The 25,614-nt window shown below is 40.0% G+C and overlaps 1 protein-coding gene across 2 annotated transcripts in view; it reads right to left on the reverse strand.

Moving 5' to 3' along the window:
* The window catches only part of pard3ab (par-3 family cell polarity regulator alpha, b), a 228,054-nt gene that overhangs the window by 81,220 nt on the left and 121,220 nt on the right, over nucleotides 1-25,614 (reverse strand). For both annotated transcript variants that reach the window (XM_049478959.1, XM_049478958.1), the window contains exons 13-17: nucleotides 22,922-23,104; nucleotides 19,963-20,133; nucleotides 13,836-13,989; nucleotides 4,536-4,722; nucleotides 897-1,048 (exon numbers count right to left, since the gene is read on the reverse strand). In XM_049478959.1, coding sequence (XP_049334916.1) covers nucleotides 897-1,048; nucleotides 4,536-4,722; nucleotides 13,836-13,989; nucleotides 19,963-20,133; nucleotides 22,922-23,104 — 847 coding nt within the window. The remainder of the gene's footprint in view (nucleotides 1-896; nucleotides 1,049-4,535; nucleotides 4,723-13,835; nucleotides 13,990-19,962; nucleotides 20,134-22,921; nucleotides 23,105-25,614) is intronic.

Raw genomic sequence — 25,614 nt, forward strand, 5'->3', positions numbered from 1 at the left:
GCATTCTCACAGTGATATACATTCAAACTATCAATTAGTGTAAACATTCAAACACAGTGCTGGATCAGTGCTGAATCAGGAAGTAGTGCCTGCATGCAGGAGAAGCGTGATGTGTATTAGAGTAAAGTGAGTAACAGAGAACCAGAGCAGAGTAATGATATTGTATCATATTGCAATATTTTGTTTTGTAAAACTGTATTAATTCTCGTAAAATACAGTATTTACTAAATCTCTTAAATAATCATGAGTGTTTTTGGATGTAACATGAAAATAAACCAATCAGAGTGTCACTTTCCATTCCCTTTAAGAGCCAGATGAGCTGTGACTTTGGCATATTGGTGTTTTAACGGCGCAGTGCTTCTGCGCTTCTCAGCAGAGGGAATAGCAACGATATTTTTATTCTTTATTCTATTTATTGTTGACATAAAGGTTGCGTTTGTGCACTGCGGTGTGTCCTTGTGAGTGTGTGTCATGAGAGGAGTAAACACACATTAAGCGAGCACTGCAAACCTATGTTGCCAAGATAGCAATGTTATAGCAATTAATAGGGCAGTGGCGCACTTTTCCACTGACAAAGATACATGATTACCTGAACAGTAAATTGACTGTTTGCAAAGTCTAAGACTTTTAAAGGATCTGCTGATACTCTATATTTTATAAGTGAATAATATTTTAACATGTATTGCATTCTGTGTAAAGTTTTAAAAGTCACTAACCTAAAACCTAAACCTCTATTGGTGCTTGGAATATCTACATATACGTATATAATATCAGGCTATGCTGTTGTGCGCTGGTGCGTGTGACAGATCACTAGTGTCGCTTTAGGAGAAGCAGCTGTTCATTACTGTAGAGTAATTAAGTACAGCGGCTGTGCTGTGGGTGAGGACGTAGAGTACCGAGGTCCATGCTCTTGGACTTGCGGGTCTTGATGATGTCCAGCTGGCTGACGTCTCCGTACTGCTTGGTGCGTTTCTCGGACATGCTCTGCCGACCAAAGCCTTCCCTCTGGAACGCCGCGCTGGCGTCCTCACCACCTGCACCCAGAGAACTAAGAGAGAGAGAGAGAACACAGGAACAGATGAAGAAAAAGAGAAATAGAGCACAAAGGAACAGAAAAACGAATAAAAAAAAGGAACACGAGCGATGGAGAGAAAATCCCGAGGCTAAATCCATGAGCTCAGACTCTGCAGCAGTGTAATCCTCTCATTACTCCTCAGAAACTCTGACTTTAAGGAATAAAGACTTTTCATTGCTGCTCTGAAATTATTTCAGAATTTAAAATAAAGTCTCTTATTAAAACTTGTTTTTCTACAGGGAAGAAAAAAAGAAGAAATGAGGTTCAATGACAAGGTTTATCCTGCTTTGGTTCAGACTTCGCAGTTTGGTTTTGAACCAAAAAGAACCATGATTCTGATTCAAATGACCAAAGTTTGGATCAACAGAACCACAATCTGGATCGTTTGCAGTGTGAAAACACTTTTCTCTAGATGATTCAAATCTTTATCAGCCATAAAATAAACAATAGAAGAAGAAAAAGAAGTGGTGTTGTGCTGAAATCTGACTCTCCTTGGTGTTCAGATTTTGCATGCAGCAGTATTTGTACAGAAGATTACACTAGTGATTCTGTATCTACTGTAACTGTAGATTAACTAGTGCTGTTGATGTTTAAACATTAATGCATTTGGAGATATTTTTAAAGAAAAATTAATAATTTTACCAGGTTTGGCCCCAACATTCCTCCATTTTTCCATCATCACTTGTGAAGATGGTAACTGTTAAAATGTTTGTTATGTAAAGACTATGCTAGGTGCACTAAAAATCCTCTGAAGTATAGAGTTATACAGGAGTTTTTTTAGTAAAGTTTCTCCAGCACCAAGGCTGGAGCAGCTTTAGCATTAGCTGCTAAGTGCAGCGCTAGCTCTTTCACCATTCAGAGGTGAGTATATTCTGCATTCTTCTCATAGTTAAATCTTTCATCTACAGGACTATTTCCTCACTTCCACACACACACATTTTCTAGATATCTGCATATCTACACCTGTGCATTATTTGTCTATAGTGTAAGTTATAATGTTATTGTTATTAAATGTATTGTGTATAGTGTTTATACTGTAAAGCTATCTGTATGTCTTATTTTATATAATATATTTTTTAATAATCTTGTAAATATTATTCTTATTATTCTTTGCACATTGGTGGGAATCCCAAGTTTTTCACTCACATGTACACCTGTACTCTGTGACGTGACAATAAAAAAATCTTGAATCTTGAATCTATTGTAGAACATGTAGTCTACATGTTTACTGTTTTAAACAAGCTACGTGGGACAAACTTGCTAAATTAGAAGGTAAAAATGGCTACACCCCTGTTCCTTACTATTGTTGCTTAAAATAGACCAGAAAATAGACATTCTTTTACAGTGTGTCTTATAGTCTGTAAAATAAGGTAACTGAAAATTTCTATTTCGGTTCAGCTCCAATTTATTAACATTTAAAGTATAAAAAGTCATGGTGGTTGAACACAGAGTATTTTTGACCATTCTTCACATAAAAAGAATAACGTTTATTAATTAAAATAAAAGCACACATGGCAACCGATGTGAATATGCTTTTAATGTAAATCCAGCAGGCAGTTTTGATTGGGTACTAGGCCAGGTTCAGAGAACAGTCTGAGCTGAAAGGTGCAGAACTATCAGTTTCCTTCAGTCTGAAATCCTCAGGAATGTCGGGACTAAATAAACTCCAGCCTCTACTTTAATAGGTGTAGATTATTCAGAACTCTGACAGAATCCAGCAGATTTTTCTATAATCGCTTTCATTTCCCACTCTAATAACTGAAACACACTGCAGCTGTGTATCCAGCATGAGTTATCTAAACACTGACCTCTCAGCCATGAGGAATTCTAGCAGCTGAAGGAGGTGAATAATGGACATAAAGATACTAGAAGATAGAAGGTATCAAGATAATGCTAAAATGCTACACTGAATATTTTTAGCAAACTAAATTAATGTATTTTTCAGATTATAAGGCGCACGCACTATCAATGAACATATGAAAATAGACCAGAAAATATAAGAGTGCACCGGATTATAAGGCGCATTAAGCAACACTAGTTATCTGAATAGCAAAAGAGCTAGTGCTGCAATTAGCGGCTAATGCTAATGCTGCTGAACCCAGCCTTAGTGCTGGAGAAACTTCACTGAAAACTCACCCTTATAAGTGGCTTAAAAGTGGCTTTACTTACAACCTGGTAGATTTCATACTCAAGGCACATTAAGGATTATAAGGTGCACTTTTGAATTAAAGGCTCTTAAGTGCACCTAATAGTTCTTATTGGACAAAAATTGAAAAAAAAAACAAGCAATACAAAATTACTTTTACATTAACAGTTTTTTTAACTTATAAAACAGTGAACAAAACAGGAAAAAGGTTCTATATGTTTCATTTCCAAAATGCCATTTTGGTGCATTCCTAATTTATATGGGCATCATATAACTGGTAAGTAGGTCTGCCCTGTATTTAGCTCAATATATCCTCCCATAAACTCTGCCCAGCTTCCCTGTCCCTGCTGAAGATAAGCATCCCCACCGTATGATGCAGCCACCACCATGTTTCACAGTGGAAATGGTGTGTGTTCAGAGTGATGAGCAGTGCTACCTTTCCTCCACATATTGAGCTTTGCATTTAGGTAAAAAAAAAAAAGTTTGATCCAACTTTTGATTTCATCTGACCACAGAACCTTCTTCTTTCACATGTCAAATTGCAAACAGCACTTCTTAGGTGTTTTTCAACAATAGTTTTCTTCTTGCCACTTTTCTATAAAGGCCAGATTTGTGGAGTGCAAAACTTGTAGATTCTTCCACTTGAGCTGTGGATCTCTGCAGCTTCTCCAGAGTGACCATTGACCTCTTGGCTGCTTCTCTGACCAGTGCTCTCCTTGCTCAATTTATTTTTATTTTTTTTTTTTTTTGTTGTTGAGTTTGGGTGGACAGCCATGTCTTGGTCGGTTTGCAGTTTTAATTTTTTTTGGATGATGAACTGAATAGTGCTTTCACAATTATGTGCTACTTTATGTTGGTCTATTATGTAAAACCTCAATAAAACACTATTAGATTACTGATAAAACATTCTTACCCTGATGAGACCTGGAAACTGATTTTTAGACCTATTTCTGGGACCTATACAGCAAGTCAAGCAGCATTGTCCTGTTAAGAGGATACCCTGAGATGTCCAACTGTGGGGGTGTGGCCAATAGAGCACAATACAGCACAGTAAGACATTTTAAAGCAACAATAAGTGATCATTTTTGATTATATATTCTATATATTTTTTGTATTTCTTTGTTCATTTTTTGTTAGTGAGATTCTTAATTTTAGTTTTGTAAAATTTAGGAAATTCATGCAGGTGCTGTACAGATGTACAAAATTGTATTTTTTTTTTTACCCTTATCTTATAAATAACATCTTTTTCACTGTACAATTTTTTAAAAATTAAAAACCTTAATATTAGGACTGGTAAACTGTGGTTGGTTGTACCTGTCGTTCTGAGAGGGTACTTCCTGAGTCCAGGCTGGCGGCCCCTCCATAACGAAAGTTATGTCATCGTGGGAGCTGGAGGACGATTGGTCGGACAGGTGGGACGGGAGAACAGGGGGTCTGTCGTCTTCAATTATGACCGTGTCATCCTGAGGCATGTTTACCGTGGGGGAGAGCTGATAGTGACCTACAGAGAGAGAGAGAGAGAGAGAGAGAGAGAGAGAGAGAGAGAGAGTGAAAATCAAATGTTCACATTAAGGAATGACAACAATATATCGTAAATGTAATGTTACTGCAAGATCATTTTAAAATAAGTAAAAATAAAATAAAATAAGGTATTAGACAAAAGGGGTGAGTTTTGTACACAGCAGTATCAAGAATCGGATTTTGTATAAAATAATAATGTGTAAGTAGAAAAGAAAATATTCATAACAATCGTTTATTTGGCTTGGAAAAATGCGCTAATAACATTGAAAAATCTAAAAGGTTGCTAAGCTATTTCTGTCTGAAAACTGTAAACAGGGGTTGCTATGCTGTTAACTTTTAGCTAAATGCTAAAGTTCAAAAACATTTGGATAAACTTTGGCACATAGAGCAGCGCCCAAACACTTCTGGCTAAATGATGAAGTCCAAAACCTTTGGCTAAATGCTGAGGTCCCAAAAAAATTGGCTAAACTTTGGCTGATAGAACAGCGTACAAAAAACTTTTGGCTAAATTCTAAAGTCCAAACACTTTTGGCTAAATGCTGAAGTCTAAAAAAGTCTGGCTAAATGCTAAAGTCCAAAAACATTTGGCTAAAATTGGGCTGATAGAGCAGTGTCCAAACACTTCTGGCTAAATGCTAAAGTCCAAAAAAAAAAAAAAGACTAACTTTGGCTGATAGAGCAGCGTCCAAAAAACTTTGGCTAAATGCTAAAGTCCAAAACCTTTGGCTAAATGCTAAAATCCCAAAAATTCTGGCTTATTGCTAAACTCCAAAAACTTTTGACTTAATGCTAAAGTCCAAAAACATTTGGCTAAACTTTGACTAATAGAGCAGCATCCAAACACTTTTAACTAAATGGTAGAATACCAATATCTTTGGCTGATAGATCTATGCCCAAAAACTTTTGGGTAAAAATGGGTGAGAAAGTCATTACCCTAAAGCTGGTTTATCCAGCAGCTCCTCCATACACACACAGTACTGGAGAGCAGGGCTGAGAGGCGTTCTCTGTACAGAATCAGCTTGTTTGTGTATAGGATGGAATGTTAAGCCAACGTTCCGCCCATTCACTTCTAATTTTACAAAAACCTTTAATCGGAGAAGTATATCGATCATACAAATAGGCACGATTTGTTCTACGTACTTACAGAGTTTTAAAAACTGCCCTATAGAGCTGTTTGAAATGTTTAACAAAAGTTTGTGGACACTTTGGAATTGAAACACTATGGGGAAATGTTTGAGCCTAAAAATATCTGCTGTACAAAAAACATACAATATATTGCTCCAAATAGCAAAAGCAACGTAATTCAGTATAGTATATAATAGCATAAAATTCTGTAATTCTACATAAAAAGCTGTGGGAGAAGAAGTGTTCACTTTTTTTTGAGGGAAGAATAATTACCAAGCCAACTTAATTAGAATAATAATGTAATAATAATAATGAGAAAAGCGCATGTATGCAAACAGTAAACTTAAAAACAAATTTATATGCCCCCAAAAATACTCAAAATCCACGTCTTAATGGTGTCACAAAACTTTTGTCCCTCACAATTTTCACATTGTCTTATGTCTACAAAACATGGCTTTACTACAGTTTCATTCAGAGGGATAAAAAGGCCTCATTCTGAATTCAGCAGAAGAAAATGACCCCAAGCAGCGCGAGCAGCTAATAGTCCTGATCCCAAACCAGCTTCACTCATCCGTAACCAACTGTCCAAAACAACACAATGCATCTGCTCTCTGTAACACTGAGCATACACCCTGCTCCTACACACACATACTAATACATACCTTCAGCTGATTTACACTCAAACACACTACCACAAGCATTAGCCTATAGTCCAGTATCAGCCTAGCAGCAGCGCAACTGATGGAGCTAATCATATACCACATTTTTCACACTAAAAGGCATATTTAAAATACTTTAATTTTCATCAGTGCACCTTATAATCCGGTGCTCCTTATGTATGAATTTTACTAGTCAGGTATTAAGAAGCAGTAAAGACACTCTGCTGAAGTACAGAGTTATACAGGAGTTTCAGATTAGTGCTACAGCAGTATTAGCATTAGCTGCTAAGTGCTAGCCTTTCTGCTGTGCTGTTCACAGGTGAGTATTATCGGCCTGCAGTCTGCTGCTAACTCTGGCTAGCACTGCTGGGGCAGCATTAGCATTACCCACAAACCATGCTAGCCAGTATTATCGGCCTGTAGTCTGCGTGTTTACCGTGTTAAAACAAGCTACATGGGACAAACTGTTAGCTAATATCACCCTGGTTTACCAGAACACTTAAGACCTCGGCATACTTCATGCGGCGACAACGTTTGTGTGGCTTCAGCGAACAATGTGACGTAATTACGGAGCAAACAAACAGCCGCAGACGTTGCAAAGGGGCTTCGTTCGCCTTGACGTGCACATGAAAGCTGAGCGAAATCCACAGCCTCAGATACTATGCGACAACGTCTGTGATTGGCCGCTGCAGTTGTGGAGCGCACAAGAAGCTGCAGAAAGTACGCTTCACTTTGTGCAATGCTCACCAACTTCATTTCGCTGGAAGTACGCAGAGGACTTTAGTGTAGTGCTTTATCGCGGAAGTTAGGCAGTAATAGCTTACTGTAAATAAACGGAAACACTTTAATTACCCAAATGAAAAGACATATTTTAGAAGAGAAATCTGTGTAGATTAACATCCAATTACAGTTACAGTTACAATTACAGTTTTAAAGCTAAAATTACCACCCAAAGCAATTTATTGGGTGTTAATGATGGTGACCAGTGGTGTCTGGCCCACAGCTCAGTGCAGCGTTCTCTAGCTTCCATTGGACATAGCATGAGACTAGTTTGTGTCCCATGACTTTTGGCATGTTAGTGTAAAGTGTACAGTAAGGGTACGTAGTGCTTTATGTCTGCACCGTCCAGCCCAATATCAAGACCTTACTTGACTGAAAACATGATCTTTTTTCTCTCTCTCCGTCTCCTAGTCTCTCTGTCTCTGTCTCTCTCTCTGTCTGTGTCTCCATCTCTCCGTCTCTCTCTCTGTGTTTCTCTCTTTGTCCCTCCCTCTCCCCCTCTTCCTCTGTTTCTCTGTCTTTGTCTCTCCATTTCTCTCTATCTCTCTCCCTCTCTTTGTCTCTCCCTCTCCCTCTTTCTCTCTCCCTCTGTCTTTCCCTCTTTCTCTTTCTCTCTCCCTCTCTCTCTCTCTCCCTCTTCCTCTCTGTCTCTCTCTCCTTCTCTGTCTCTCTGTCCTTCTCTCTTTCTCTCTTTGTCTCTCCCTCTCTCCGTCTCTCTCTCTTTGTCTCTCCCTCTCCCTTTTTCTCTCTGTATCTCTCTTTCTCTGCTCGTCTCTCTCTCTCTCTCTCTCTCTTTCTCTCAGCACATTAACATGCATGCCAGAGGCAGTCTGCATGGATACTTTTGTATATCCATTTTCCACACTGCTGCATTCCAAATCATCTTATTCCAGTGTGTGTGTGTGTGTGTGTGTAAGTGTGTGTCAGAAAGAAAGGAACAGTGACAGATAGGGATGACAGAACTAGACAAACTGTGTGTGTGTAGTGTGTATGTGTGTGTACATACGTGTTGGGGGGGCGAGTGATAAAAGCGACACAAAGAGACAAAGACAGAGGGTTAAATAAAATGTACGAGATAAAAGAAAGCAGAGAAAATGAGAAATGACTGAAAAATAACTGAAAAACAGAGAGAGAGAGGGGGGGATAAAAACATGAGGAAACAAAGAATAAACGGAAGAGAGGGAGGAAAGCAAGGGAAAAAAAGTTTTTTTTTAATGGTATCTCACCATTCCTCACTATTCCTCATTGTGTCTCACTACATCTCACCATAGCTGACTGTATCTCTCAATACTTCACTATATCTCACTACACCTCACCACACTTCAATATACATTACCACATCTCATACCTCAACAAACCTCAGTATATCTCACTTTACCTCACCATGCCTCACTATACATCACCATTCCTCACTATACCTCACTGTGTCTCACTACATCTCACCATAGCTGACTGTATCTCTCAATACTTCATATCTCACTACACCTCACCACACTTTAATATACATCACCACATCTCATACCTCAACAAACCTCAATATATCTCACTTTACCTCACCAGACCTCACTATACATCACCATTCCTCACTATACCTCATTGTGTCTCACTACATCTCACCATACCATAATGGTATCTCACCATTCCTCACTATACCTCACTGTGTCTCACTACATCTCACCATATCTAACTGTATCTCTCAATACTTCACTATATCTCACTATACCTCACCACACTTCAATATACATTACCACATCTCATACCTCAGTATATTCCATTATGCCTCACTATTCCTCACTATACATCACTGAATCTTCTTAACCTCAACATAACCCAGTATCTCACTTTACCTCACCATACCTCATTATATCTCACTATACATCTCTGTAGAACTGACCAAAAGCTCACTACACCTCACTATTCCCCACCATACCTCAGTACGCCTCACTGTTCACTGCTACAACAATAATTTACTTTCTTTTAATTCTTTTTATAGTATAGTTATCCAAAAGCAGTGTGTAAGACTGGTGGAGGAGAACATGCTAAGATGCATGAAAACTGTGATTAATAAATATAATATTACGAATATAACTTGTTTTGTTGCATTATTTGAGGTCTGAAAGCTCTGCATCTTTTTTGTTATTTCAGCCATGTCTGCGTTTAGTGTCTAATGCTAAAACTGCTCATAAGTTGCAAGTCCAGACCTGCTATCCTGCTAACCTTACAAATATACTGCAAATTCTGGCAGGACTATGTGAAAGTATCCAAGCTGCACACTGTACGTGTTTCTGTACGTGTAGCTCAATAAATTAAATCAAGTGTTTAGTTCAATGTTTGCACACTTTATTAACCACTCTTTTTATTTAATTGGATTTTTTTGTTATCATTGTTACTGTTGTAATTTGGAAAGTTGGAATGATGAAAAGATCTGATGAGAAAGTGTACAAGCCTAGCAACAAGTGTGAGTGTGTGTGTGTGTTCTGTAAACAATTAACCAAAACAGTCTGTATGACACTACACTGCGGACAGCAGAAAATGGACACAATGAGTCTGTGTTTGTGTGTGCGTGCGTGTGGTTAGCCACTACCCCTGCTGGTTTGGTGTTCTTGTGAAATCCTCGCCACACTAATAGGGATAGCCCCGGGCACTCGTGTGGACAGACAGACAAACAGACGGAGGACACGCACACACACACACACACACACACACAAACCTTTACCCACAAGGCCTCACACCTCAGGAGGGGTCCTTGAACCATAATATGTAACTTCAGCCATTTAGGTGTCTAGTCTACTGCCTGCACTCTGAACAGTACAGTCAGAACAGTCTAAAGAACAATGGTGGTCAATTTCGACTCTGCTGAGTTTCTGACTCAAACCATTTTATTTAAAGGAGGACAGATGGACGGACAGACACAGGGACAGAGGGATACTTCATGATGCCCAAAGGGAAATTTAAAGCAGGCAGTAGCAGATCTGCATTGCACACAGAAGACACAGTGGTACTGGTTCAAATCCTGGTCATCCAGCTTGCCATCAGCTGCCGGAGCCCTAAGAGAGCATAACTGGTCTTGCTCTCTGTGGGTGGGTACAGTAGATGACGCTCTTTCCTCTCATCACTTCAAAGGGTGATGTGGATCAGCACAAGGCTGCGTCTGTGAGCTGATGTATCAGAACCGAGTCGCTGCACTTTCCTCCGAGTGTGCTGTGATGCTACTCTGTAATGCTGAAGCAACAGCAGTTTAAAAAGAGATGGAGTCTGACTTTACATGTATCAAAAGGAGGCGTGTGCTAGTCTTCACCCTCCTGGTGTTGTGAATATACAAGTAAATAACAGGTAAAGGGGTATGATAATTGATCTAGATTAATATGAAGACAAATGGGAGAAAACAAGAAATAACAATAAAAAAAGAGAACTCAAATACTATACTACTACTGTACACAACACAAGCCTTATGTTCACCATGACCTTTATCACCAACAAGCTCTACAATACAGAGTTACTATGTTTACTAACACTATGTGAGCTGTGTGTGTGTGTGTGTAGATGATATCACAGTTACAGCATTGTGTTTGCTGTGTTTGTTGTGACCCTGAAAGCTCCAGAAAGTGCTGGATGCACTACGTCCACTCGTTCGAGCTCTGGGTTTACTAACGGAAAGTACAGTAAATAAACACTGCTGACAGTGTACGAGTGTGTGTGTATTCTGGTGAGCTCTCGAGGGAGAGGTCTGTTTACACCACACACATCTGTGCCTGACCCACACACTGTCCGGATGATAACATAGAGTGATAAACTCAGAGCCATTGGGAAATAGTGAGCAGAATTTGAATAATAATAATAATAATTTTTTAGCATCTCAGGTGAAATTACACATTTTCACTAATACATTTCACCGAAGACGGTCACTTTGAGTTAGATCACTAGAATCTGGCATCATTTAAAGGAGAATTTCGGTGTGAAATGTACTTTTGTTGTAGTAAAACATGATACAAAAGTACTTACATTTGATAATTACCTTTGTACCTTTGTTTGATAAAAACCTTTGTTCTCCAGAAATTTTAACAGTTTGTCCAAACACCCTTCAGACTGGGTGACACGGGGCTTAATTTACCACCGATAAATTGTATCGTCATCCAGCTTAAAGTAGCTTCACACCACTGTTTACATCCTATAACGCTAGCTTCAGCTCAATGCACCACCATCACTGAACTGAAAACAACATATATATATATATATATATATATATATATAGACTACGCATAGTGTATACAGTATATATATATATATGTCTGTAATTTTCAGTACAGTAATGGTGGCGCTCAGAGCTGAAAGCTAGCATTATAGGATGTAAACATCTATCTCTGGATATATGGAGAAACGTCGCTGAAGCTCTTAAATGATATACACAGCAGATCACAAAAAACCTTCATATTATCCAGTACCCCAGTGCTGGGAGGCAAACGTGCTAACCACTAAGCCACCGTGCCGCCCACGAATGGCCCCTTGTGCCCAGTATTTTAAACTGCTTGAGTTTGGTGTGGAAGATCTTCACCTACAGCCTGTAGAGAATCCTGACCTCTGACCTCAACTGACCCTACTCTGAGGACCCCTGAGATACAGACAGTTCCCTGATCCCTGAACATCAGTACCTGACCTCAGTGCTGCTCTGTGTCTGGATAAAAAAGTGAATCCCTGCAGCAACGTTCCAACATCCAGCCTAAAGCCTTCCCTAAAGAACACAGACTGTTTCTTCTGTAATCAAGAGAGTTCATCCTGCTTTTATTGGGATAACTGTCCCTACTGTCCAAAGAATACTTCTTAACTGATATTGGAACATTGCTATGAGGATTTGACTGCATTCTGCAACAAAAGAGTTTCATTACAACACAGAATCAAAGAAACCAAACTTGCAACTTTTTTGAGGTTATTATTTGATTTTAGACCAATCAGGTTGCCAGATTAAGTGTAATGGTGATGGCTAGCTTTAAAGATAGCTTAGCTTTCTGCATTTTTTAGTAGATTTTCCCAACAGAGTCTCTTTATAACGACCCCAGTCCAGTCCAGTCCACTCCAATAAAAAAAATAAAAAAGCACTAAACGGTGTTCAGTCCAGCCGGTGAGTCCTGAGACCAGAAACACCCGGAATAAATAATTAAACATCAATATCATCATAAGCCCTCATTCAGAGAGAGGAAATATCATCATCAGCAGCAGCCCCATTAACCCCATTAGCCCTGAGGACTGGGGGAAATGGTCTCGCCCTGCAGTCAGACTGGGGCAAGTCTGAGCCTAGTTTAAAGCAGACTATTACTGCGGGATATGGGTAATTACTGCAGACTAAAACCCTGCACTGCTAAACACGCCGTCTGCTGGGGCCTGCGTTCAACAGAAGCGATAAAAAGAGAGAGAGTGTGTGTGTGTGTGTCATCCTCAAAACTGCTTAAAACTGTCTATACAAGAGACAGGAATTGGCGCCGATATCCTGCAGAGTCTAGAATCTGATCTGCTCCTGGGAAATCCAGACACAGACAGCACTCAGAGCAGAGATGTTCCCCAAAAAAAATCTCAACACAAGCAACACACACACATGAACGGCCACTCCAAAACCTTCATTTAGTTTTTTTTTTTTTATCCATTCAAAGGTGAACTTTGTGAGTTTGTTTGTTTTGGGTCATTGTCCTGCTGCAGAACCCAAGTACACCTGAGCTTGAGGTCACAAACAGATGGCAGAATTCCTGCTTCCATCTATTACAGCAAGTTATCCAGACCCTGAATAAAGCAACAAAGCAGCCCCAGACCATCACACTACCACCACCATGTTTTACATTCATGTATGATGTCAGCAGTGTTTTTGATTGTTTTCACCCAGTCTCTCTTTCTTATTATTGAATCATCAACACTGATCTTAACTGAGGCTGTAAGTGAGACCTGCAGTTCTTTAAATGTTGTTCTGGGTTATTTTGTGATCTCCTGGATGAGTTCTTCATGCCCTTTTGGAGTAATTTCTGTGGGCCGGTCACTCCTGGGAAGGTTCACCAGTGTTCCATGTTTTCTCTATTAGTGAATAATAGTGAATCACTGTGGTTCTCTCTCTGGAGTCTCAAATCTTTCGAAACAACTTATTATCCTTTTCCAGACTTACAGATGATCAATGTCTTTTTTGTTTTCTCATCTGTTTTTGAATTTCTTCAGATGGGAGTATAATAATATGTTGTTTTTTGAGATCTTTTATCTGCTTCATGTTGTCAGACAGGATCTATTTAAGTGACTATTGATTCTACAGGTCTGGTAGTAATCAGGCCTGATTGTGGTTAGTAGTGAAATTTTAACTCAGCTTTGAGAAAAGTATGATTAATCACAGTTAATTTATTAGGAGCAAATATTTTGTCACCAAGGGCTAGATTGGTTTGGATAGTTTTTTTTAACCTCAATAAATGAAATCATAATTTTGAAAGTTATAATGGTTATTAGGCCATTATCCGTGACTGATCACAGATTTAAGCAGGTAATGTAAAACAGCAGGACTCACCCGGTCCTCTGTTGGCCACGTTGGTCCGGGGTCTCAGGTTGTCGTCCAGCCCCTCGATGCCTCCGTACAGCGTGTGCGAGATCCTCCTCTCATGATCGTCCAGAGCCGGAAGTGAGTTCTGCTCAGATCCACGAGGACTGCAGGGAGCTTCACCCTGCAAAACACACACAGACAGCAAACACACACACACACACACACAAAGTAGTAGGACATCTTTTTGCAAAACAGGTTCCACAGAATACGTTCATTCAGTCATTCTGAACAGTTACAGTATATAATATTACATAAACAACTACGGTACAGTTAAAGAGACAGTCTGTAAGTTTTGTGGATTTGGAGACCTCTCTGGTGAGAGTGTGTAATTACACAGAGCATGTACAAAACAATGCTTTTAATACAGGTAACTGACAATCAGTAAATCAATAAATTTTACATTTCATTTGTAAATTAAGGGATCAGAGTCTGGAGGAAGAGTGGAGAGACACACAGTCCAAACTGCTTGAGGTCTAGTGTGACGTTTCCACCAATCAGTGATGGTTTAGATGGAGAGACATGTCATCTGCTGGTGTTGATCCACTGTGTTTTATTATCAAGTCCAAAATCTTACAGCACTTCATGCTTCCCTCTGCTGACAACTTTTACGGAGATGCAGATTTCATTTTCCAGCAGGACTTGGCACACTGCCCAAAGTACCAATTGGTTTTATATCATATTAAAATTAAGTAAGCCATAATCATCAATAAATCAACAATAATATAAATAAATGCTTCACATTTTCAACTGAATTACTGAAATAAAGAAAAAAATACACGTATTACATGATCCTGAATGTGTTTTATAAGGAATATAGTGTTAGTGGATAAAGTGTTCCAGATGTTAGATGTATGTGATGTATATGTTTGCATTGGGAATCTGATACTGTGGAGCATTATTTCAGTGAACACATGGATTTGGTCAGGATGTAGTTCACGGCAGCGGTTTCATAATGAATGATCTGATGATCTGCTGGTATGTGGAACTGGACAAAGGACAAACTGGTTTCTGATTGGCTGGTGCTGTGTGTGGAATGACATGTAGGATGATTAGCTAGCACTGAAAAGGAAAGTTATTTTTAATGATTACCAACTGACGAGTTGTATTATGTGCAATAGCTATGAATATTTACATTAGTACAACCCAGTGTTTCTTCCATTCACTTTGACTTTTATTTGATTACAGACGGTATGAACCCAATATATTTCATGTTTTATCTATATATATATATATTTTTTAATTTATTAATATACATCTATTTCTGCATTTCAGACCTGAAGTTCACCATGTCCTTTATCAACAACAGGTAGGGCTGCATGATATTGAAAAAAAAATAGATTGCAAATGGTCTTTTTTAGACAACACATATTGTGATATTAAACAATGCAGGGTCCATGACGTCACTAGCCCCACCCCCACCTGCGCGCTGTCTCATGTCCGGACCAATCAAGAGCTGAGTCAGTGCCAAGCTCTCAAAACCCAAGGAAAACAGCAATCAGGCATTTAAATGGCTTTTTAAAATGTAAATAAGAGCGTTTTTGGAAATATCTGCGCTGCACATCTGTGCTGAACTGAGGTGCACAGCTTTCCACACGTGCTCACGTTCACGTTCACCTTGTGTTTACTCCTCACCCTCCCCTCGCGCTCCCCCTCCCTCTTGTGCTTCTCAGGCAGCAGCAGTCTGTCACTCACACAGAGTCAGAGACAGCGCTGTGTATCTACTTCTTATGCTAAGAATCAAAACACTGCAACATGACGTTTTTCTATTTAATTGCCTTAAGTGACATCACACGTCCTGCGATGTGACTATTGCGCATGCACACATCACGGTGACAATGCTTAAACGATATATTGTACAGTTTTTACAACAGGTCTGAAATACAGGGCTGCATGTACATGAAATACGCTGGGCTCATACTGTCTAAACCTAAATTAAAGTCAATGCACCCTATTTTTACAATCTATAGGCAAGCCATTAACCGCACACCACCTAGCGTTGCGTGCACAGTGCATCAGTAAAATAGATATGGACGTCTGACTGTTGTCAGGGTTCAAAAGAGATGCCAAGATAGCAATATAACATATAGAGAGATCCTTCTATAGCCAATTTTAATGCCCCATTTATTCTACCTGTTCTATTACCTTTTCCGTAATTGTGTCCTACACTTAGACTCCAAAACTCAGGGGATAAGCACAGCAATTATAAATTACAGGGTGGTTTAGTACAAGTATGTGTGTGTGTTTATAAGTGTGTGTGTGTGTGTGTGTGGGTCATATGTTTTGTCCCCTCAGAATTGCTGCTGATATTCCCAGAAAGCCCTGGGGGATGAGTGTGATGTGCAAAATGCTGTGACCTGATTGGCTGGTCTTAAATCACATCTATTCCAGAGCGGATACTCTCGAGGGACGGCAACATGACAACAACAAACTCTCCTTCTCTGCCGCCACAGCAGTCTCTCTCTCTCTGTCTCTCTCTCTCTCTCTCTCTCTCTCTCTCAGATATTCCGGGTATTCCCAGTGAAATCTAATCTAATGGATCTCTAGCTCTACATGGTTGCATGGTAGAGTTATATTCCGTAATAACACAACAGCAATACAGAGGAAAGTGAAGATCAATGTCTTTAATTTTCGTAAATAAAAACGTATAGAAAAAAAAAAGAAAGAACAGCACAATAAATATTGGCTCTTTCTCAATGTAGAAAATGTTACATCAGCCAAGAGAGAGCGAAGACATTTAAAAAGGCGCTTTGGCATAATTTAAAAGTTATTTAATAACATTTTACACTGTGATTCCGTAAAAAAAGGCAACCTCGTCAAGAGGTTGAAAAGTCCATAATCCATTCTTCAAGTACTCTCTTCTCTCTACAGTAGTGAGTCTTATACTCGTCTCTCTCGTTTTCTGAGGTCTGGTGGAGGTCACGTTTCCGTAATTCCAAAAAAAAGTCATTATTTAAAAAAAAAAGTCCATAGAGTCGATAAAATCCATATTTTTTTTCTCAGTCTTTTTCACAGTTGTATCTCCTGATTGCATGCTTTCTTCCCTCACAGTCTCTCCCGAGAACCATACTTCCTTTCTCCATCTCTGCTGTCTGATCTGTCCCTCTGTCTCTGCTGTCTGATCTGTCCCTCTGTCTGATCGCTCTTTCAATAAAATCAGACTTTTATCGTCCTTCATTCTTTAGGTTTGGGTCATTTTTCCATGTTACTATATGATGTGGTCTGTCTTTACCCTTATCTTTGTAGGGTCTGATTCCTCGAGCTTTACGATCTGATCTCTCTTCTTGAGTCTCTCTGGAATCTTTCTGCTCCCTTGGAAGGTCTGAATCTATGATCTTTGTAGACTAATCTCTCTTCTAGTTTCTCTCTAGAATTGTATCTTTCTGTACGTTCACTGTAGGGTCTGATTTCTCAATCTTTACTGTCTAATATCTCTTCTAGTGTCTCTCTAGAATTGTATCTTTCTGTACGTTCACTGTAGGGTCTGATTTCTCAATCTTTACGCTCTGATCTCTCTTCTAGAGTCTCTCTAGAATTGTTTCTTTCTGTAGGTTCTCTGTAGGGTCTGATTTTTCGATCTTTACTGTCTGACCTCTCTTCTAGTGTATCTCTAGAGTCGTACCTTTCTGCTCCTTTCAAAGGTCTGATTCCATGATCTTCGTGGTCTGATCTCTCTTCTAGTGTCTCTCTAGAATCGTATCTGTCTTTACCTTTGTAGGGCCTCATTCTGCCCTCATAATCTGATCTCTTGTCTTGTGTCTCTCTGAAATTGTATCTTTCTGTTCCTTTGGAGGGTCTGATTCCTCTATCTTTGTGGTCTGATTTCTCTTCTAGTGTCTCTAGAATCATATCTGTCAGCTCCTATGTAGGGATTGATTTATCTCTCATTTCAATCTGATCTCTCTTCAAGTGCCTCTCTTGAATCGTATCGTTCTGCTCCTTTGCAGGGTCTAATTTCTCTCTCATTTCGATCTGATCTTTCCTTTAGTGTCTCTCTTGAATGGTATCTTTCTGTGGCTTTGTTTTGTCCCTCTGTCTGATCGCTCTCTCAATAAAATCTGACTTTTATCATCCTTCATTCTTTAGGTTTGGGTCAATTTTCCACGTTACAGTATGATGTGGTCCGTCTTTACCCTTCTCTTTGAAGGGTCTGATTCCTTGATCTTTAGTGTCTGATCTCTCTTCTCTGCCCCTTTGTATGATTTGATTTTTCTTTCATTACAATCTGATCTTTCGTCTATTGTCTCTCTAGAATCCTATCTGTCTGCTGCTTTTGAAGGTCTGATCCCTTGATCTTCACTGCCTGATCTCTCTTCTAGTGTCTCTCTAGAACCGTATCTCTCTGTAGGATCAGATACCTTGATCTTTACTGTCTGATCTCTCTTGAACTGTATCTTTCGGTAGGTTATCTGTAGCATCTGATTTCCTTGATCTTTGTTGTCTGCTCTGTCTTCTAGTGTCTCTCTAAAATTGTATATCTTTCTGCTCCTTTTGAAGGTCTGATCCCTCGATCTCTGTGGTCTGATATCTCTTGCAGTGTCTCTCTTGAATCGTATGTCTGACCCTTTGTATGATTTGATTTCTCTCTCATTACTGTCTGATCTCTCTTCTAGTGTCTCTCTAGAATCATATCTGTCGGCTCCTTTGCAGGGTCTAATTTCTCTCTCATTTCGATCTGATCTTTCCTTTAGTGTCTCTCTTGAATGGTCTCTTTTTGTAGCTTTGTTCTGTCCCTTTGTCTGATCGCTCTCTCAATAAAATCAGACTTTTATCGTCCTTCATTCTTTAGGTTTGGGTCATTTTTCCACGTTACTGTATGATGTGGTCTGTCTGTACCCTTCTCTTTGTAGGGTCTGATCCCTCGATCTTTACGATCTGATCTTTCTTCTAGTGTCTCTCTAGAATCATATCTGTCTGTAGCTTTGGAAGGTCTGATTCCATGATCTTTGTGGACTAATCTCTCCTGCAGTGTCTCTCTAGAATCACATCTTTCCGTATTTTCTCTGCAGTGCCTGATTCCTCGATTTTTACTGTCTGATCTCTCTTCTAGTGTCTCTCTAGAATTGTATCTTTCTGCTCCTTTCGAAGGTCTGATGCCTCGATCTTTGTGGTCTAATCTCGCTTCTAATGTCTCTCTAGAATCATATCTTTCTGCTCCTTTGGAAGGTCTGATTCCATGATATTTGTGGTCTGATCTTTCGTCTAGTGTCTCTCTAGAATCGTATCTTTCTGCTCCTTTGGAAGGTCTGATGCCTCGATCTTTACTGTCTGATCTCTCTTCTAGTGTCTCTCTAGAATTGTATCTGTCTACCGCTTTGTTGGGCCTCATTCTGCTCTCATAATCTGATCTTTCTTCTAGTGTCTCTCTGGAATCGTATCTGTCTGCTCCTTTGGATGGTCTGGTGCCTCGATCTTTGTAGTCTGATCTTTCTTCAAGTGTCTCTCTAGAATCGTATCTGTTGGCTCCTTTGTAGGGTCTGATTTCTCTCTCGTTTCGATCTGATCTCTCGTCTAGCGTCTCCCTAGAATGGTATCTTTTTGCTTCTTTGTAGGGTTTGCTCCATTGCTGATTATGGTCTGATCTCTCCTGAATGCTCTCTCTATAATCATATCTATCTGTACCTTTGTAGGTTCTAATATCTCTATCATTATAGTCTGATCTCTCTTGTAGAATCTCTCTAGAACCGTATCTTTCTGCACCTCTGTAGGTTCTGAGACCTCGTTCATTACTGTCCGATCTCTCTCTGGAACTGTATCTCTCAGTATCTCTGTAGTGTCTGATCTCTCCCTCTCTCGATCTGTAGTGTCTGATCTCTTCTTCAATGCTGTCTGATCTCTCTCTATTGTTTGAGTCATGTCTCTCTCGAGTCTTCCGCTGATTCGCTCTCTCTTCTTCTCTGTAGTTTCTGCGTTCTGGACCCTCCTTCCCAAGGTAACCTTCAATCTCTCTCTCTAAACTATCTGATCTTTCCTTCAACTTCTCTCTTTTTCTGGAGTCATAGCTTTCCTCTCTTTTGTAGTAACTGCCGTCTCTCTCTTCACTCTCTGATCTGTCTCCCTCGTCACTGTCCCATCTCTCGCTCTCGAGTCCGATTACCTCATTGTTTTTGCTCACTCGTCTCGCCACAATCAGCTGGATCATTCCTCGTTTGTTGCCCTCTGTCGACATGGATTTCCGTAGTGTTTCCATCGCATCGTGATTGGTTTTTCCTAATAACGACTCTCCGTTAACGGCAATCAGCTGGTCGTTCACCCGCAGTCTCCCGTCCTACAGAGGAGGAGGACATATCAAAAATATTAAAAAACAAGATCAAGATCTTTTTGGAAATCAAAGGTTTTCTTTTCTAATAGGTACAGAATTTGATTGAATTGTAGACCAGACCAGATTAGGTTTAGGAATGGATCAGGCGCATTATGCGAAACTAGTAAGGAACAGGGGTGTTGCCACGTTTTCCTTCTAATTCAGCTGTAAAGTTAAGCTAAAAAATATTTTCTTTTCAAGTCAAACGAGCGCTGGATGTTAATCTACACAGATTTATCTCCTAAAAAACATTTATTTGGGTGAGTAAAGGGCTTTCGTTTATTTACAGCAAGCTTAGATTTCCACACTTCCCAAAGGCATTAGCTGCTAACCACTAGTGCTAGCACGGTTAGCAGCTAATGTTGTCCAACATTGAAGAACCCTGAGTGTTTCGATAAGCCAGGGTGATATTAGTTAGCTGTTTGTCAAATGTAGCTTGTTTTAACATGGTAAACATGCAGACTACAGTCTGATATACTCACCTCTGAATAGCAAAAGAGCTAGCTCTTAGCAGCTAATGCTAATGCTGCTCCAGCAGTGCTAGTCGAGGTTAGCAACAGGCTACAGGCTGATAATACTCACATCTGAACACCAAAGGAGCTAGCGTTTAGCAGCTAATGCTAATGCTGCTCCAGCAGTGCTACCCGGGGTTAGCAGCAAGCTACAGCCTGATAATACTCACCTCTGACCAAGAAAAGAGCTAGTGTTTAGAGGCTAATGCTAATGCTGCTCCAGCAGTGCTAGCCGGGGTTAGCAGCAGGCTACAATCTGATAATACTAACCTCTCACCTACTAACCTCTGAAAAGAAAACTCTTAGCATGGTAAGCTGCTAATGCTAATACTGCTCCAGCAGTGCTAGCTGGGGTTAGCAGCAGGCTATAGGCCAATAATACTCATCTTTGAACAGTTAAAGAGCTAGCACTTAGCGATGTTAAGGGGTAATGCTAATACTGCTCCAGCAGTGCTAGCCGGGGTTAGCAGCAGGCTACAGTCTGATAATACTCACCTCTCACCTACTAACCTCTGAAAAGCTAGAGGTAGCGCGGATGCTAAGTAATGCTAATACTGCTCCGGTAATGTTAGCCGGGGTTAGCAACAGGCTGCATTCGGATAATACTCTGAATAGCTAAAGAGCTAGTGCTTAGTACGGTTAGCAGCTAATGCTAATTCTGCTCTAGCAGTGCTATTAAAGGGTTGGCAGCATGATACAGCCTGACAATACTCACCTCTGAATGGCTATAAAGCTAGTGTTTAGCACAGTTAGCAGCTAATGCTAATGCTGCTGGAGAACTAATCTGAAACTCCTGTATAACTCTGTACTTCAGCAGAGTGTCTTTACTGCTTCTTAATACCTGACTGATAAAATTCATACATAAGGAGCACCGGATTATAAGGAGCACTGATGATTTTTGTGAAATTAAATAATTGCATAAGTGCATATTATAGTGTGAAAAATATAGTGATCATTTCCTGTCTGCTTGATATCAGTACTGAGTATCAGATTGGAGCATCTCTACTCTTTTCCTCTGTGTTGTGAACTAGGTGTTAGCACAGTAAACACAGAGATCTGACTGCAGATTGATGATCAGACGCTGCATGCTTAACAGCTTTCAAAGCATCTCAGCCAGCATGACACTGCTGAGATCAGAGAGCTCTTCCTTTACTCGTCAAATATTGTGATCATCAGTGACGGGCTCGTGAGCTGTCTCACTGGATTGGACTTTTCTGACTTTTCTTATGTGTTTGTGCAACTGAAAAACAGAGGGCTGTGTATACAGCTCTGGAAAAAATGAAGAGAGCACTTCCGTTTCTGAATCAGTTTCTCTGATTTTGCTATTTATAGGTTTATGTTTGAGAAAAATTAACTTTGTTGTTTTATTCTATAAACTACAGACAACATTTCTCCCAAATTCGTAATAACAAATATTGTCATTTAGAGCACTTAATAGCGAAAAAATGAGATAAAAAAAGATGCAGAGCTTTCAGACCTCAATTAATGCAAAGAAAACAAGTTCATATTCATAAAGTTTTAAGAGTTCAGAAATCAATATTTGGTGGAATAACCCTGTTTTTTTTTTTTCATGCATCTTGGCATCATGTTCTCCTCCACCAGTCTTACACACTGCTTTTGGATAGCTTTATGCTTTTACTGCTGGTGCAAAATTCAAGCAGTTCAGCTTGGTTTGATGGCTTGTGATCATCCATCTTCCTCTTGATTATATTACAGAGGTTTTCATTTTGATTAAATCAAAGAAACATATCATTTTTAAGTGGTTTCTTATTTTTTATCCCAGAGCTGTATGTAGGTAAAGATGATAGAAAAATATTTAAAACAGCCTTAACAGGATTATGCTATTCCAAATGAGGTGTATAGATGGATGTGTTTATTTCTGATTGAGCTACTAAATGGGCTAATAAATGTGGCTAGTGTGTAGTATAGCTTATAGCCTACATATTACATACATTTTATGAACATGCAGCTACTAATTTTCAAATGAAAATTTGTATATTGCATATCATTATTAGTATAAGTGAGTTAAAGCACTGGCTATCATCACATGTTTCTGAGGTGCAGAGGAGACAGTGTGTAAATCGAGTAGCTACTCCCATCTCCCAGTCTTTTACACTGAGATTTCTTATTCAATGCAGTAAGACTGTGTGTGAGAGGCAGAGAAACAGTGAGGACAGGTGCTTGTGTGTGTGTGTGTCCCGCACGGCTGCGTGTGAGTGAGCAGGTGTGTGATTCGGTCTCACCTTGCAGGCGGCTCCTCCGTTGATGATGGACTTGACGAAGATCCCGAGGTCAGCGTGGTTCTCCTTGGATCTGTTACCCTTCACACTGACCCCCAAACCCGCCGACCCAGAGTCATTCAGAGGCACCTCTAACGTCAGAAACTCCCGAGTACCGTCAGGCGTCAGCACCATCTCCTCCTCCACCTGCAGACCGGAGAGCAGAGGAGCAGAGAAACATCAAACAGCCTGTTAAGAGTGTTTTAAGAGTGCTTTCACAATTATCTTGTTTGGTCTGGATTAGAGCTGGGCGATATGGCCCAAAAAAAGAAATCTTCGATTAAAAAAAAAAATAAATAAAATAAATCTGATTTTCGATTTAAATCGATTTTTTCCCCTACTAAAATCTCCTAAAAGTCGCTAGAAGTCGCTAAATGACGTCATCGCCTAATTTGCATAGTACACGTTTTTGAAGCTGTAAAGGATTAACATTTTGAGAGAGAAAAAAGTGAGTAAAAACACTCTAAATATGTTAGAAATAATACAAATGAACTCCAACAAATGAACAACTTCTGTTGCTTTTTAAATAGGCAGTCACGTCTCAAAATTACTCTATTTTTACGTAAATTACATAAATCAGTTTTTTGCCGTGTTGTTAAATGTTATTATAAGAACAGTTTTTTTATTTTATTATTTTTTTTTTTAGCTTTCTTAAGTTTTCTTAAGTTTTTCTTAACTTTAAGTTAACAGCTTAACCCCAGATAAGAGCAGCTAAATGCTTCTTCACATAGTATTTCTGTTTTTTTTAACTATTTAAGTTACTACATGATTCCTTACACTTTAGTTTTTTATTACAATGTGTGAAAAAAAGAAAGAAAAACATTGAATTTGGTACTGTGCACTATACACACACACACACACACACACACACACACACACACACACACACACACACACAATCATATACAACCTATCCACTGGAGGTAAACAATAGAGCTATCCGCCCTTCTTAAATATGATCCTTCACTAACTAAACAGCATCTGTCCAGTTACCAACAGCTTTTGGAGTTGCGTTCCAGAATCAGAACTTCAAAAACCAAATATTAGAGTTGTTTTGTTATCAGATAATAACAAAAGAGTGAAACATAATCACAGTCTGATATCTTATCATTCAGACATATAAACTTGATTCATAATCATAAAGCTCCAAGTGGCTCAGTGGGCTAAAGCTCTGCCACTATTGTCGAGAGATCGCTGGTTTGAATCCCGGTCATGCAGCTTGCCATCATCTGCCGGAGCCCTGAGAGAGCACAATTGGTCTTGCTCTCTCTGGGTGGGTAGATGGCGCTCTCTCCCCACATCACTCTAAAGGGTGATGTTGATCAGCACAAGGCTGTGTCTGTGAGCTGATGTATCAGAACCGAGTCGCTGCGCTTTTCTCCAAACTCACTGTGATGCTACTCGGCAATGCAGTTGAATAGCAGCTGAACGGGTGGAACAATCGGTCAAGCAGACTGGCTTATTCTGATCCCAGAACCTCTGAGCTGCTGAACTTCTCCCTGATCAGCTCTCAGTCACTCAGTCGTGCCACTCTGCTCCTCCTCCTGCTGAAGGTCAGCCTGAGCCCCTCACTCCCAATATACTCCCCCCCCACCCTCCAAACACACACACTCACTCACCCACTTATCCCCACCTGCCCACAGAGGAACACACAATCCACATCATCCTGCACTGTAAACAAAGACTCTTCACCAAGAGTGAGTGTGTGTGTCTGTGTGTGTGTGAGTGTGTGTGTGTGTGTGTGTCTGTGTGTGTGTGTGTAATAGGAGGCACTCATGCAAAACCGTGCTGCTGTTTGCCAGCCAGTGTGAGGAGCTACAGCATGAATACCAAGCACCTGCTCTCTGACACACACACGCACACACACGCAAAAAAAACACACACACAGCCTGAGGATGTGTGTAAACTGCCGAGACGCTTCAAACATTTGTCTTTTGTCTTTGCCTCCCTTTCTCTGTTTCTTTCTCTCTCTCCATCCCTCTCCATCTCTCTCTCTCACACACACACACACACACACACACACACATTAGTAACAGAATGACTTTCTCCCATCAGTGAAGTGTGTTTCCATGTGCACAAACGCATATTACAGTACGAGAAAGAAAAGGCAGAAAGAAAGAAAACCAGACAGAATATAAGAGGAGAAAAGAGACAGAGAGAGAGAGAGAGAGGGCGAGAGCGAGAGCAAGAAAAAGAGCTAGACAGCGAGAAAGAGCGAGGCAGCGAGAAAGAGCGAGGCAGCGAGAAAGAGCGAGAGAGAAAAGAGAGAGAGAAAGTGAGCGAGAGAGAGAGAGAGAGAGCAAGAAAAAGTGAGGGAGAGAGAAAATAGAGAAAGCAAAAAAGAGAGCATGAGAGAGAGCGAGAGAGAAAGTGAACGAGAGAGAGAGAGCATTAAAGAGAGCGAGAAAGAGCGTGAAAGTGAGTGAGAGAGAGAGCAAGAAAGAGAGCGAGAGAGAAAGTGAACGAGAAAAAGTGAGGGAGAGAGAAAATAGAGAAAGCGAAAAAGAGAGAGCATGAGAGAGAGCGAGAGAGAAAGTGAACAAGAGAGAGAGAGCATTAAAGAGAGCAAGAAAGAGCGTGAAAGTGAGTGAGAGAGAGAGCAAGAAAGAGCGAGAGAGAGAGAGAAAGAAAGAGAGCAAGAAAGAGAGCAAAAGAGC

The sequence above is a fragment of the Astyanax mexicanus genome, chromosome 4, assembly GCF_023375975.1.
Source record: "Astyanax mexicanus isolate ESR-SI-001 chromosome 4, AstMex3_surface, whole genome shotgun sequence".
Taxonomy (NCBI): Eukaryota; Metazoa; Chordata; class Actinopteri; order Characiformes; family Acestrorhamphidae; genus Astyanax; species Astyanax mexicanus.